The following is a 13151-nucleotide window of genomic DNA, read 5'->3' on the forward strand; positions in this document are numbered from 1 at the left end:
CGCCTGCATTTAAGGCGGGGAGCGCGGCGCGGGAGGCAGTTGCTGTGGTTTCCGTGTTGCTTGCCCGGCCGCTTCTGGCGCCTGAGCCTCACGAGCGCCGCGACCCGCGTCCGAGTCTGTCTGTTGTGCTTGCAAATAAGGGGGTGGGGGGTCGCGAGCTCAGTGTCCCTTTTCTGCCCAGACCCGGCCCTCTGCGTTGCCTTCGCCGCTCGGCGCGCCTACCAGGTCGGCTCCGGCGCGGCTGAGGAGAAGGCCGCGGGCGAGATGTTCAAAAACACGTTCCAGAGCGGGTTCCTGTCCATCCTCTACAGCATCGGCAGCAAGCCCCTGCAGATCTGGGACAAGAAGGTCAGGGGCTGGGGGCCGCGCCGGGGTGGGGTACAGGGCCTGTGCGCCCCCCTCATCCCGCCTCGGGTGGGGGGTGGCGGGCTGGCGGGACTTGAGGCCTGGGGAGGCCAAACGGTCGGGACCGCGCCTGTCCCCGCACCTGGCGTGACTGGGCCTCGAGGGGGGGCGTGTGAGGAGCTTGTGAGGGACGTGAGCATCCTGCGGCCGCGGGGTGTTTAGGACGGAGGCTCCTCCCTGCAGGCTCGACTGGCCCACTCAGGTCCTCTCATTGCGCTCTGTAGAGTAGGCTTGAGAGTGCCCGTCCAGCAGGAAACGCACATATTTTCGTGAGTCCACTTTGGGAAGGTACCTATGAAAGGAATGGTCGTCTCTGATTTCACAGCTAGTTCCTGAGCGCCTCCTGTGTGCCAGGCACCGTGCAGGGCGCTGGACACAGAGGCTTTGTTCCACGCACCCTGCTCGAGGCGCAGCCAGGCAGCGCTTGTGTGTTTGGGTTTCATTCATTGGCTGCTTTCCTGCAGCTGATCCCAAACAAGCCCGAATTTGAGGACGATCTGTACCGTGCTTCCAGGTCCTGATTTTTTTTTCCCCCGTTAGGAAAATTGCAAAAAGGTGACAGTTTTGTCTGGATTAAGAAACTCAGAGGCTGTCCAAGCTGCTTCTTTATTCAGAAGTCTACCAGAAGCTGCTTTCACTCACCCCAGGAGATGTCAACGCGCTGGGCTTTCTGGAGATGTTGAGTAGGGGGCATGTGTGTTTGGCAGCCTCAGAGTCGCTATGCATTTTTTTTTTTTAACTTTATTATTTGGTTTCTCATGCAAATTTCCAGATAGTCAGCTGTCACCCTCTTTTAATATGAGGTAAGGTAATTGCTTTGATGAGGAAGGTGAGTGATTTAGGGTGTATGCTTACTGCCCTCCTTGGGGGAGGATGGAGACAGGTGGTATGTTGGAATGGTGCATTTACAGAGCTGGATGTGGAATAATCTAAATAAATAGTTTGGGTAAGTGAAGTAAAAAAAAAAAAAATGTGAATTTCATCTCAGAACTGTCTTCTTGCACCCATAGACGAGAACTCCATGCCTTATAGATTGATAGAGAACCTGGTCAGCCTTCTGCCCGTCCCCGGGAGAGTTCTGCATTCTCAGAGCAGGTCTGAGGGTGGTGTGTCCTTAATGTCATTTTTATGAGATAGCTGAAAGATCTGCATATAATAAGCTTGTGTGAAAAATCTTTCCCCTCGCAAAGATTGTGTCCATAAGCTGGCTCAAATGTTAAGAGTATTACATAGAAATTCCAATTTTTTGTTTCCCTCCTATGTTACTGAGGATTGTAGTGCCATGGTTTTGTTCACACTGGACTAAAACATTGTAAATTCTGAAATTGCACCTCTACAAAGAGAAGTTGGAGAAAGTATACCTGGCTACTTTGCAAGGATAATGACTTCCCAGTTGTGGTTTGGCTTAGTTGTGAGTGGTCAGAGAGCAGGAGTGGCCTAGTGTGCCACTTGAACTTGGAAACTGAATTGTAAAGTGTCAAATTGAAATAGAGGATGGGATCTGACCTAGGAGCAGGTCAGAGAATTTACTCACACTGAAACAGTTCCAGTGGTAAGGACGCCTCAGCATTTCTATCAGGTGAAACTTTTGTCCGACTTGTCCATTTTAACTATTCTCCACTCGATCTTTTGTTTCATTTTTCCAAAGGCAGCTTTTTGACTAGTCAACATGTTTACACAGCGGTATATGAAAGTGTAACCATGGTGCGCCGCGTGTCCCTTAACAATGCCACTAGAGGTCGGATGGTACCCTGAAGACATAAACACGTGTGAAAACACTGATCCACCAGCTGGGTTACGTGGAGTAAATAAAACATAGTTTGTCAAAGAATACCGTTAGAAGAACACCCATTTTAAGCAAAAACCTCATAATGATAAAATATGTTTCTCTTCTTATTTAGAATAGATTGAAAAGTATTTAGTGATGAATTTTTCCCCCTGGGGCAAGAGGAGGAAAGGGAGGAAGAGGAAAGTTTGGGGCCAAATTCATGGACTTTTGTAGTGTGCCTTTTCCCGCTGTGTTATAGAAAGCCCTCGGGAAATATTGAGAATCCAGCCAGGAGAACACTGGGAATTGATATACTTATCAAAGATTGATTGAGCAACAGCTAAGCGATGGGCATTGTGTATACTTGAGGAGATAATCTCTTTAGAGAAAGACAAGGTATCTTCTCTGAAGACATCTTCTCCGCTCCCAGAGAATAAGGCAAAGTTGTAATAAGGGTGATGTTTAATGGAGGGAGGGAAAGACTGTCTACATTTGTTTCGACATGAACCTGCCCTTTGCCAACAGGTCCATGTTGGCTGTAGTGGTTATTTTTAGTTACTATTTTGATTTCACAGTGTTACAGGGCAACCCCGATATAAAACGGGTTGCCTGCCTGGATCCTCACCCAGGCTTGCGCAGGACATCCTTTCCCCCTAACAACAGAACTTTACTGTTTTCTTCTTGAGTTTATGGATTGATAAGTTCCATAATTTGTTTTATGTGAACAAGTCTTGGATAAATTGGTTTGGCTTCTGTTTACGCTCTGTGTCTCCCTCTGAGTGTCTCCTGGGTATGAGCTGTGACTGCCATGTACACATTACCAGTGAATTTGCAAACTCCGTCGTTGCAGGTATGACTTGCTCATGTTTGTATCCCCTGCAATTTATTGACATTCTATGATATTTACAGCCCCTGTCCTCCACTTCATCTTTCAACCCCAAACATTTCACTGGCAGTTTTAAGTTAGGTCTCCAGTGGCACTCTGTCACCCTGTGTGGCAGTTGCTTATTTGTAGTGTATCACCCGGTAGACTGCAAGTTCCTTAAGGGCAAGTGTGATGTCTTACCTTGAAATGCCAGTGCTAGAGTGATCAGGCACCTTGGATTTGTGTCCTGGCTGGGTTCTCTGCTGTGTAAAATGTTGGACAAGTACTTAACTACTGTGTTTTCTCATAATAATACTGACCCCCACATGGTTATAGAGCTTAAATGAAGATGTACCATAAAAAGCTTTGCCATATAAGTATTAACTAGGGCAGGGATCTGCCCTGCTTAGAGTAAATTTTATAACTGAGACCATTGTCAGATGCCTTGGAATAGGAAGTACACCAAAACCACACTTCTGAAATGAAATAATTGAGCCATTGTATCATGGTGTCCTTAGCCCTGAATCTTTAGTATGGATCTAAGGCCACACAGCCCATGGTCTGACGCCTTCTTAACTAGTTGTCAGGCTCACCTCCTCCGGGTTCCCCTCTAAGTATTTACCCCCTTCTGAACCGAAAGAAGTCCTGTTCTTTCTCTCTGGCACAGGCTTTGCATTTTCTGGCCCTTCTGCTGGGACCCGCTCCTGTACCTCGTCTCCAGTCTCCAGTACAGAGTTCAAAAGCACCTCTTCAGAGAGCTCGCTCTTGACCCTCTAGGTTAAGTTAATTTATATCTACTCATAGGACCTCTACTTCCTTTTTATCATACTCATCTCACTTGAAATAAACTTTTTAAGACCTAAATTTCTGGCAAGACTAGTAAGCTTCCTGATAGAGACCTTTGTATTTTTTCAAACCAAGAATTCAGGGGAGATGAGGGGTTTCTCTAGTATTCCCTTAGTTCTGGGACCAGCAAATAAATTACATTTATTAAAGGACTCTTATGCTTAATGTGAAAAGTTTAATGTTAATAGTTTGTAAAGAAAATACTAGAAGGTTCTAACTCCACTTTAGCCTGTGTAAAACGTAATTTTCCGTCTTTGCTGGTTAGGTCCTAAAAGTGTACAAGATGAGGATGTTAATTTATACAAGATTCTCCTCCTTTTACCTTGTCCTTTCTCAGCAGCTGCTGATCCTCCCTATTCCCAAACTAAATAACAGAACCGGAGTTTTTGTGGTGGTGTTGCTATTCCAAATTTAAACAATAAACACTGTCTCTCCTCCCCCCCAAAAAAAATACCTCCCACCCTAGCTGTTAATTAGCAAATGTTGTTGGTACATATTAAACGGGGCAGTTTCCAGCAGGATTGAGTGACTTTGGATATGAAGTTAGCAAAACTTCCCCCGCCCCGCCAGATTTTCCTGTGGCATTCTATGGTCTTTATTATTCTGAATAACAGCTTTTACTGTAATTGAAGAAGGCATGAGCTCTTTAAATGTACTGTTAGGAAGAGACTGATTAGCAACACAGTTTGTTGTCCTTTCTTTAACTAAGGGGTTTGTATATGCCTAGAATTGTCAGTGTGCAGTCTGGATAGGTCTGGTTAAGCATAGCAAGGGAAAGAAACCTTTGACCCATTCAAGCCTGTGAGACCCAGGAGCTATGTGCAGCTTGAATTGGAGCTATGCTCAGCTCTCCCTACAGAGGTCTCCCTCTGCCCGTTTTTTGACTTGGAGTTCCAGCTGTAGCCTAGGGCAGAAACTTGCCTGTTGAAGTGGACAGCTCTATTGGCTTAATGCAAATTGGAACAAGTGCTATTAAGACTAGGATGCCAGATGGCTGGGGGCTCAGCTGTCAGCCAGGATAAGTGGGTAGAGCCAGAAAAATGAAAGCTGGGGGTAGGGAGTGGATACAACTTTTGTTATTTTGAAGCTCTCAGAAATACAGAACTTTGGCCAGCTACCTCCCACCCCAGTTGTAGTTTTTCCCCTCAGCTTGATCCTTCTTCTTGGGGTGTACACTGAAATACAAATCAGTGTCCTTTATTAACTGCCCAGCAACCATGGCAAACCTGGGAGAGTGATTGTAAAGGGCTGAAGTGTCCCTTTTCCGTGTCTGCAGAGGCTGAGGACCATTCTGACCTGTAATTGCCAGTTGACTGGGTTCTGGAGCTCCTAAACTACCCCCAGCTCGTGGTTGGGGGAAAAAGTTCATGAAATTTAAAAAAAAAAAAAAAGAACAATTAAAAAGAAAAAACCAATTGGCAACTTCTAATTTAGAGAGGAAAGTAAATAAAACCTGCTTCCACCATGAGTAATAAATGCTGACCAGTTCATTTTTTCTTCATTTCAAAGCCAGGCCTGCCTAGTGACCTCTGAACTGGAAGGAGCTAAGGAAAGGAAGTTGATGCTTTCTGAGACCATGCATCTTTGTTAGATGTTTTTGTCAGAAACTAGATGAGGAGGGGCAGGGTTGCTTCCTGAAGACCTTTACCATTCAAAGTAGTGACACCCAGATTGCCACTGTGGTTGGAAGACTTTGTGACAAATTGGTTGTCCCTATTTATACTTGGGTCCTACCTTCAGAGCCTAGAGAAGAGGTTGGGGAAGTTTAATTACTATTAAAACCCTTAACTTTTGATTCATTGCATACACCTCCCCCTCCCCTCCAATGAATTTGTATCTGTAGTCCTTTAAACTTAATAAAGGAGAAAAATCATAATTTCACTAGCAAATCCACTAAATTTAATTTCAGAGCTCTGGCAGCTTGTGATGTGGGAATGCTTGTGTTTTTCTCCAAGGACTAAACTTTCTCCTTGGGCAAAGCCCCATTTAGCTTGTCTCACCACAAGCCAAATTAAAATTCTAGAGAGGCTGGTGGACATTCCTTTGAAAGTGCTGCCTTTTCTCCTAGGTGCTCTTGTTTTATAGGATGGATACATTTGATTAATTTTGCTAGAATTAAATTTGTAAGTGATGGTTATTATCAGATGCTGCGGAAAGAAATTTTTCTTTAAAAAGTTACTGGAAGTCCAACTGAAAATTGGGGCAGAAGCATGCGAACACTACAAAGTCTGTTCTGGCTTCCAGTCTGACTCCTGCTTCCAGTAGAGGCATTGTATTCTTCTGTGAAGGCCTGAATTGCTAGATTTGCTGGAGTGAAGTCATCTGTTATAAACTTGGAGATGGGCAGTGGCAACTTTCCTAACATTTCCTCCCTGTGAAATCTGGTTGGGCTTTCTGGAGCTGAGGGAGGCTTCTTGTTGACTCTGGCCTGAGAGACCTTTGGGGATGTAAGAATTGAGACCGTTCTCTCGTGTTGGGAAAAGTGCTGCCTTCTAGCAGTGGTAGTCCTTAGACCCCAATCACTTGATCTTTTCAACTTAACCATCTGATTTTTATATTACATTCTTTTGTTTTTTAATTTTATTTTTATATTCCCCATACAATTGCAACCCTCTTATTTTGAACCCAACCTCCCCCCCCATAGTGTGTCTCTGGTTCATAGTTGTTTGTTGATTTTGATTTTTTCTTTCTTATAGTTATTCTTTTTCCTGGTCCCTTATTTAGGTTTTCTAGATTCCTGCTATGAGTGAGACCATCCGGTATTTTTCTTTTTCTTTCTGGCTTATTTCGCTGAGCATGATCCCTTCCAGCGCCATCCATGTTGCTGCAGATTGCATGTGTTTATCTTTTTTGATTGCTGAGTAATATTCCATGGTATATATGTACCACATCTTCTTGATCCAGTCATCTATTTTTGGGCATTTGGGTTGTTTCCAAAGCTTAGCTATTGTAAATAGTGTTGCTATAAACATGGGGATGCAGGTGCTCTTTGGAATTGATGTTTCTGTGTCCTTTGGGTAAATACCTAGGAGAGGAATTGCTGGATCATATGGAAGCTCTATGTTTGGTAGGTCCAGAAATCTCCACACAGCTCTCCATAGTGGTTGGACCAGTTTGTACTCCCACTAGCAGTGCAGGAGAGTTCCTTTTTCTCCACATCCTCGCCAACATTCGTTGTTGCTAGTTTTTTATGTTAGATACGTTTAAAGAAAGAATGAAGTTATATTATAGAGACTAATTAGTATTCGTGGTATGTTATAAATTAGTGTTTGAGTCTTTTTGGAATACTGTTAGCACTTATCAATGTGTGATTGCATTGCATTATTTGGAAATAATTTCATGATTAATTCTTCTCTCACCAACAAGTCTGCCTGATTTTCCAGAGCAGCTGTGGGCTAGTAAATAAAGGATGAATATTGCCACTTTGGTTGGGGAATGAGGTGGGTAGTGTTGGCATGCGCTGCATAGACCCAAGCCTTTGTGCTCTTAATCTCCCTTGGAAAGAGGCCCAGAATTCAATGCAGGGGCATTGGATATCACCAGCTCTGTTTGAGAAGCACTTGAATGTGACGTTTGTGTCTTGAGAACCTAAGAAATGCTACATTGGCAGCGATCTGGGGTCCATCCAATCAACATTCTTTCTCTTGATGGTGCCTTCTGAGGCACCAAAGAATGATTTGTGGGAAAGCTTCACACTGCCGGCCTCATGGGCTCTGTGACATATATCCCAGGATCTCTCACTTCCTAAATACTCCATGGTGGATATGTTATCCAGGAATTTAAAAAAAAAAATCCTCCTTGAATATATTCATTTGTGCCAATTCTTAGGGTGACAAATTCCAGCAGTCAGCAAATATTTTAATGCTTAGTTTATTCCTAGCACAGTACTAAGCATTGTGGAAGATACAAATGATGCCTGATCCCTATCCCTGAGCTTATTCTTATTTGAGGCGGTAAGAGTGAGTTGCCTGCTGTAGAAAAAAATGGGCAGTGATGTCAGATGTCGCCTGGGCAACACTAAGTACACCGCTAGTGGGTCAAATTCACAGTAACAGAGCTCACAGACACGGAGGCCTGAAAACAGAATGCCATATTATTAATCATCTATGTTGGTAAATATACCTACCAGGCAGACTCAACAGTGTTCTGTCCTTATGTGCAAATCTGATGGAAAACCAAATAATGGAGTTCTTGAGTGTGACTGCTGATGTGTGACCGTTTTCACTATACCTAGAAAAAGACAACTTGTTTGTCTTTCTGATGCCTCCTGTTCTAAATTGCTCTTTAGAACAGGATGTTGCTCTTTTTCATGTTGCAATAGATTCAACTGTAACAGTGTAGTCCTGTCTTATACTTTCGCACATCTCTGTCTCTCTAGCCATATTAAGTGCTTACAAATTTGATGCTGGAAGATAATTATTCTTTCCCAAATATTGAGAGAAGGCATCTGTATTGAATATTGACTCCTCTCCATCATGTACCTTGTATAGATGCAGCAAATAGTACCAAAAACCGTAGGGTGAAGTACTAAATTATGTAATCTAGGCTTCATGAGCCAGAAAAACACATTGGAGAGAAGTCCTTGTGGGCTGAAGATGCAGGCTTCTATGTAAGGCACAGATGGAACTCGAATTTATATTTGAAAAAGTAGAAACTTGGGGAAAGAAAATAAGGAAGAATGACGTAAGAATAAACCGGGGGGAAATAATGCTTTCATTTTTTTGGTTGCCATCCTCTTCCTCAGTGACACTTAGCATTTGACCTTTCTGGCATACAAACATATAAGAGGCAGTATGGAGCTGTGGAAAGCCCTGGCATTTATTCTGAGTCCCCTACTGGGGAACCTACTAGTGTGCATTGGTGGAGTGAAATCAATACTACCTACTTTGTGATCGTTGTTTTTGTTAGAATTAAGTGAGAGAATGTACATGAATGTTTCCAGTACACAGTAGGCACTCAATAAACGTTAGGTGAATCTGAATTAAGTTGTTTTCTTGGGAAGATTTATACATTACCAAGTTACTTGCAGTTCCTGTGGTGGTTGATCAGACCTTGTTTCGAGGTGATAGCGTAGCTTACTTATGTATAAACTCATATACCATGTCACAGGCTTCTGTGGTATGTCCCTTGGACCACTGTGGTTTTCTTTAAATGGTCCCATTAAACCTTCAAAATTTTAACAAAGCCTTGACTAAATATTTCAATACTAACCAGTTTAGTTTTCTTCCTTACAGGTGCGGAATGGCCACATCAAAAGAATCACTGATAATGACATCCAGTCCCTGGTGCTAGAGATTGAAGGAACCAATGTCAGGTAGATTGCCACTGTTTTCCCAGACACACTGTACCCCAGGGGGACTGTTCATCATAGAGGTTAACACTGCAGGCTGCAGTCAGACTGCCCAATGTGCATCCAGCCCTGCTACTTGGAATTTGCCTTGCCACGTTACTGCATCCCTAGGCCTTAGTTTCCTCATCTGCAAATTGGGGATAATAACAATACATCTTCCTTATTGGGTAATTGTGAGGATTGAATAAATGAATGTGTACAAAACACTTTGCACCTTCTTAGCAGGAAGTAAGTGCAATGTAAATATGAGCTGTTATTGTTAATATTGAACCATGCTGTGTGTGGGGAAGAGGGTACCTATTGCCCTAATCACCCAGTGTGTGGCCAGTGTGGTTTATGGTGCCACATGGTGTTAGTTTTGTTTTGTTATTATTTGACGATCCTTTTGGACCAGAATTGCATCTTCTTTCACTGGAAGGACTTCCTCAGATTCATTCGTCTGGTTTTGTTTTTCCAAGTGTTTTGTTGGTATCTAGTCCTACGTAAAGCTTTTGTTTCACAATCCAGCATTTGTTTTTTTAAGCATCAGCTGATTTAAGAGTTGAGGCATCATCGGTTGATGTATCTGATCTTTTAGCTCTGCCTTTCATTTCATCCTCAGACTGTGTGTCATTGCTGTGCATACCACAAATGAAACAATGAGTAGTATGTTTATTGGTATTTCCTTTCTCTATAGCACAACATACATCACATGTCCTGCAGACCCAAAGAAGACATTGGGAATTAAACTTCCCTTCCTTGTCATGATTATCAAAAATCTGAAAAAATATTTTACGTTTGAAGTTCAGGTAAGTATGTGCACATGAATATGTACACTTTTTTTTTTTTTTAAAGATTTACTTATTTATACAAGAACTGGGGTACAGGCCAGATGCACGGGAGGGTGAGAGGATTCACCAGAGACAGAGCGGGGAACAGAACAGGCAGACTGACGAAATACACTGCTGAGGGGAGCAGCGGGCGCTACAGGAGAGGTCTGCTGCGCCATGTGGGACCCTCACTGGCTGGCCAGGATCAAACTTACACTGCAGAGGCTGTGGACAGCTTCACAGCGCTGCGCTCAACCGCCTGTGCCACCAGAGAGGCCCGAATACGTACACTCTTGACTATGCTTACGGGAAAGTTGTATTACCCTCTACTATATATTCTTTTGTGTCTACTTTACCGTTGATAATTATTTTGATATACATTTGATATTAGTAATCAGAATTGAATGCCCAGTTTTTAAAGGAACAGTAAGCATTCAGGAAGTCTAATCATTTCAAAACTTAAGAATTAATGTCCATTTGGAGAATACTGTTTAATACTGAGTTCTTGGTGGTCTTTACTCCAGTAATTTTTTTTTTCTCCAAATGGAAGAATGTTTATGAAATCATTCTATGGTCTGAGGGCTTGCAGGGTGTGTCATATGTCATAAGCAGCTGGTGTTGTCTTGGCAACAGACAAGATAAATTTGCTACTTCCGGGCCATCTGCAGCCAGTGTGACCTGTATTGGTCTGTTTATTCTCCCTTGGGGTTCAGCCTTGGGAAACCGGGCTGTGGGAGCTCAGGTCCTTGTCTCACCAAGGTTGTTTGCGTCTTCCAAGGTGGAGTGAATGTGACTCTTGTCTCTGTATTTCACAGGTACTAGATGACAAAAATGTGCGTCGGCGATTTCGGGCAAGTAACTATCAGAGCACCACCCGAGTCAAACCCTTCATCTGCACCATGCCCATGCGGCTGGATGATGGCTGGAACCAGATTCAATTCAACCTGTCAGACTTCACTCGGCGAGCATATGGCACAAATTACATCGAGACCCTAAGAGTGCAGGTACTGACACCTTTTCCACATGGAACCCCAGATGGGGGGTGGGGGGTGGGGTGGGGATGGCTATGCTCTGACTGTTACTTGCTTGTGGCCCATGTGACAGAACAGCGTGGGTTTCTGGCTAAAGTTCCCAAGTCCCTGTCCAAGGAGCTTTTGACCTCAGAGAGGTCTTGGACATATTCAGGAGTGTGCATATTCAGATGTAGTGGGAGAATAGAGCAAGCAAAGTCTCTCTCTTGCCTGAAGCACCTAAGCCAAGCTGAGGAGATGCCAAGGAAATGAAGCTTATTTGTTAATTTTTTTTTTTTTATCAAGACAAACTATTCTTTAGCTCAAATGTTCATTTTTCGTCGTTCTTTAAGTCAGTCAACCAAAAGAAATTCTTTACATTCCAAAAACACTTTGCACTCTGAAAAGAGACTGGCCTTCCTCATCTCCTCAAAATATCTAATGCAGGCATAATTTCTGTTGAAATCTGTATATGCCTTCTGTCTTGGCTCAGCCACAGCAAACTTAGGAAAGCTGCAGTGTCTCCCTGGATACAGTGAATGCTCCAGCAGTATGAAATTACAGGTGCTTGGCAAGAAGGCCACATGCCTGAGGTCTCATCAAAGCACTGGATGCCGTGGTAGCTATTCTCAACACCAGTGTACTTCCATACTGGAGGAGAAATGGATCAGATGAATGGTTGATAGCACATTGAGAAGGACTGTAGGTGAATTGGGAGAAGAGGAAGGATAATCATGTTTAATCTCCTAAAAATCTTGCACCCACAGATACATGCAAACTGCCGTATCCGACGGGTTTACTTCTCAGACAGACTCTACTCAGAAGATGAACTGCCAGCAGAGTTCAAACTTTATCTCCCAGTTCAGAACAAGGCAAAGGTAAGCCTACCTTCCTCAGAGGAAGGCCAGACAGTGAGGTGGAGAAGCTGTGTTGCTGGCGAGTGTGCTATTCTGAGTTCAGCTACAGAGCCTCTGTGGGCACTTTGAAGCCATTCCTTTACGTCATGAATTCTTAGGTCTACTGCATCAGCACTGAGTAGGAATGATCCCGTGAAAGGTTCTGTTACTGCTGTCTCTGCCTCTTCAAGGTGATCTTGCTCTTCTTGGGGTCATTGTGCTGCATCTTGCTCAGGCCTTCCTGGAAGAAACTCATAACCTTTCACCTGAACCTCTTTAGCAGCCCCAGTTTACTCTCAGCCAATGGGTCCCTTCTGATACCCTGGGGATGCTCACATGCCTACCCACTGCTGACAGGTTTGCATCTCCCCGCAGCCCAGCAGTCCCCTCAAGTGTCACCAGAGGTAGGTGACATTGACCTTCTATATTCTGATAACTTAAACTGATGCCTCTTTTCTGTTTTTTTGTTTGCTTTTTTCCTTCCAGCAATAACGAGTGCAACTCAAGGGATAGATCCTGGATGTGACTCTTAGTTTATAAAGGAAACTATCTGGAGGACAATGCAAAAACCAAATATTTATATTAGTTCACTGTGCTATGGTTCTTTTATCTCTGACTTGGTGTCCTTTGTCGTGGACACCGGCGACCATGCCCTAATGCCATAATTGCATTGTAAATACAGTGAGGGCTAAGCCACCCTTGGTATGTGGATGCTGGAGTTTATCCTGCTGCCTGCCCCAGCGTGTGGGGAGAGATTCCACGAACTTACAGAATTAAAGATGTCCCATAAGGCAGTTTCAGACCAATATTTCTTGCTACGGTTTATTCTTTGTTTTATATATTATCTAAATGTATGTACATGCTGTGTAATAATCTGGAAATGAATAAAATGGTATATTCTTGGTTTATAAATTTGTTCTTAATTTGTGACTTTTTTAATGATCGTGTTTCTCTTTCCTTTGTTCATATGAAAATATTACTCTTTCCAAAGAACATCCCATACGTTCATATTGTGACATAGCTTGCAGTAAGACTTAAAGAACAGGACAGTTCTGTGTATACTGATTGGAACAGCCTCCAGGGTAAATTAGAAGAAAACATGAGCAGCGTGTCACCAGTGGAAGCATCGTACTAGGGGTTGGGCCCGAAGTGGCACTTCAGACAAAGCGTCATAAAGTACATATTGCTCTTAAGCACATAGG

General features: G+C 43.4%; 1 protein-coding gene across 1 annotated transcript; it reads left to right on the forward strand.

Annotated features, from left to right (window-relative positions):
• Positions 1-22: 22 nt before the first annotated feature.
• On the forward strand, positions 23-12856 carry CFAP20 (cilia and flagella associated protein 20). Its single transcript, XM_037516452.2, has 6 exons — positions 23-348; positions 9119-9198; positions 9911-10022; positions 10859-11047; positions 11821-11931; positions 12436-12856. The coding sequence occupies exons 1-6, from the start codon at positions 265-267 to the stop codon at positions 12439-12441; spliced, it is 582 nt and encodes a 193-aa protein (XP_037372349.1). The 5' UTR covers positions 23-264; the 3' UTR covers positions 12442-12856.
• The last annotated feature ends 295 nt before the right edge of the window (positions 12857-13151 follow it).

This window comes from Talpa occidentalis, unplaced genomic scaffold (genome assembly GCF_014898055.3).
Source record: "Talpa occidentalis isolate TD23 unplaced genomic scaffold, MPIMG_talOcc4v2.1 talOcc4.17, whole genome shotgun sequence".
NCBI lineage: Eukaryota > Metazoa > Chordata > Mammalia > Eulipotyphla > Talpidae > Talpa > Talpa occidentalis.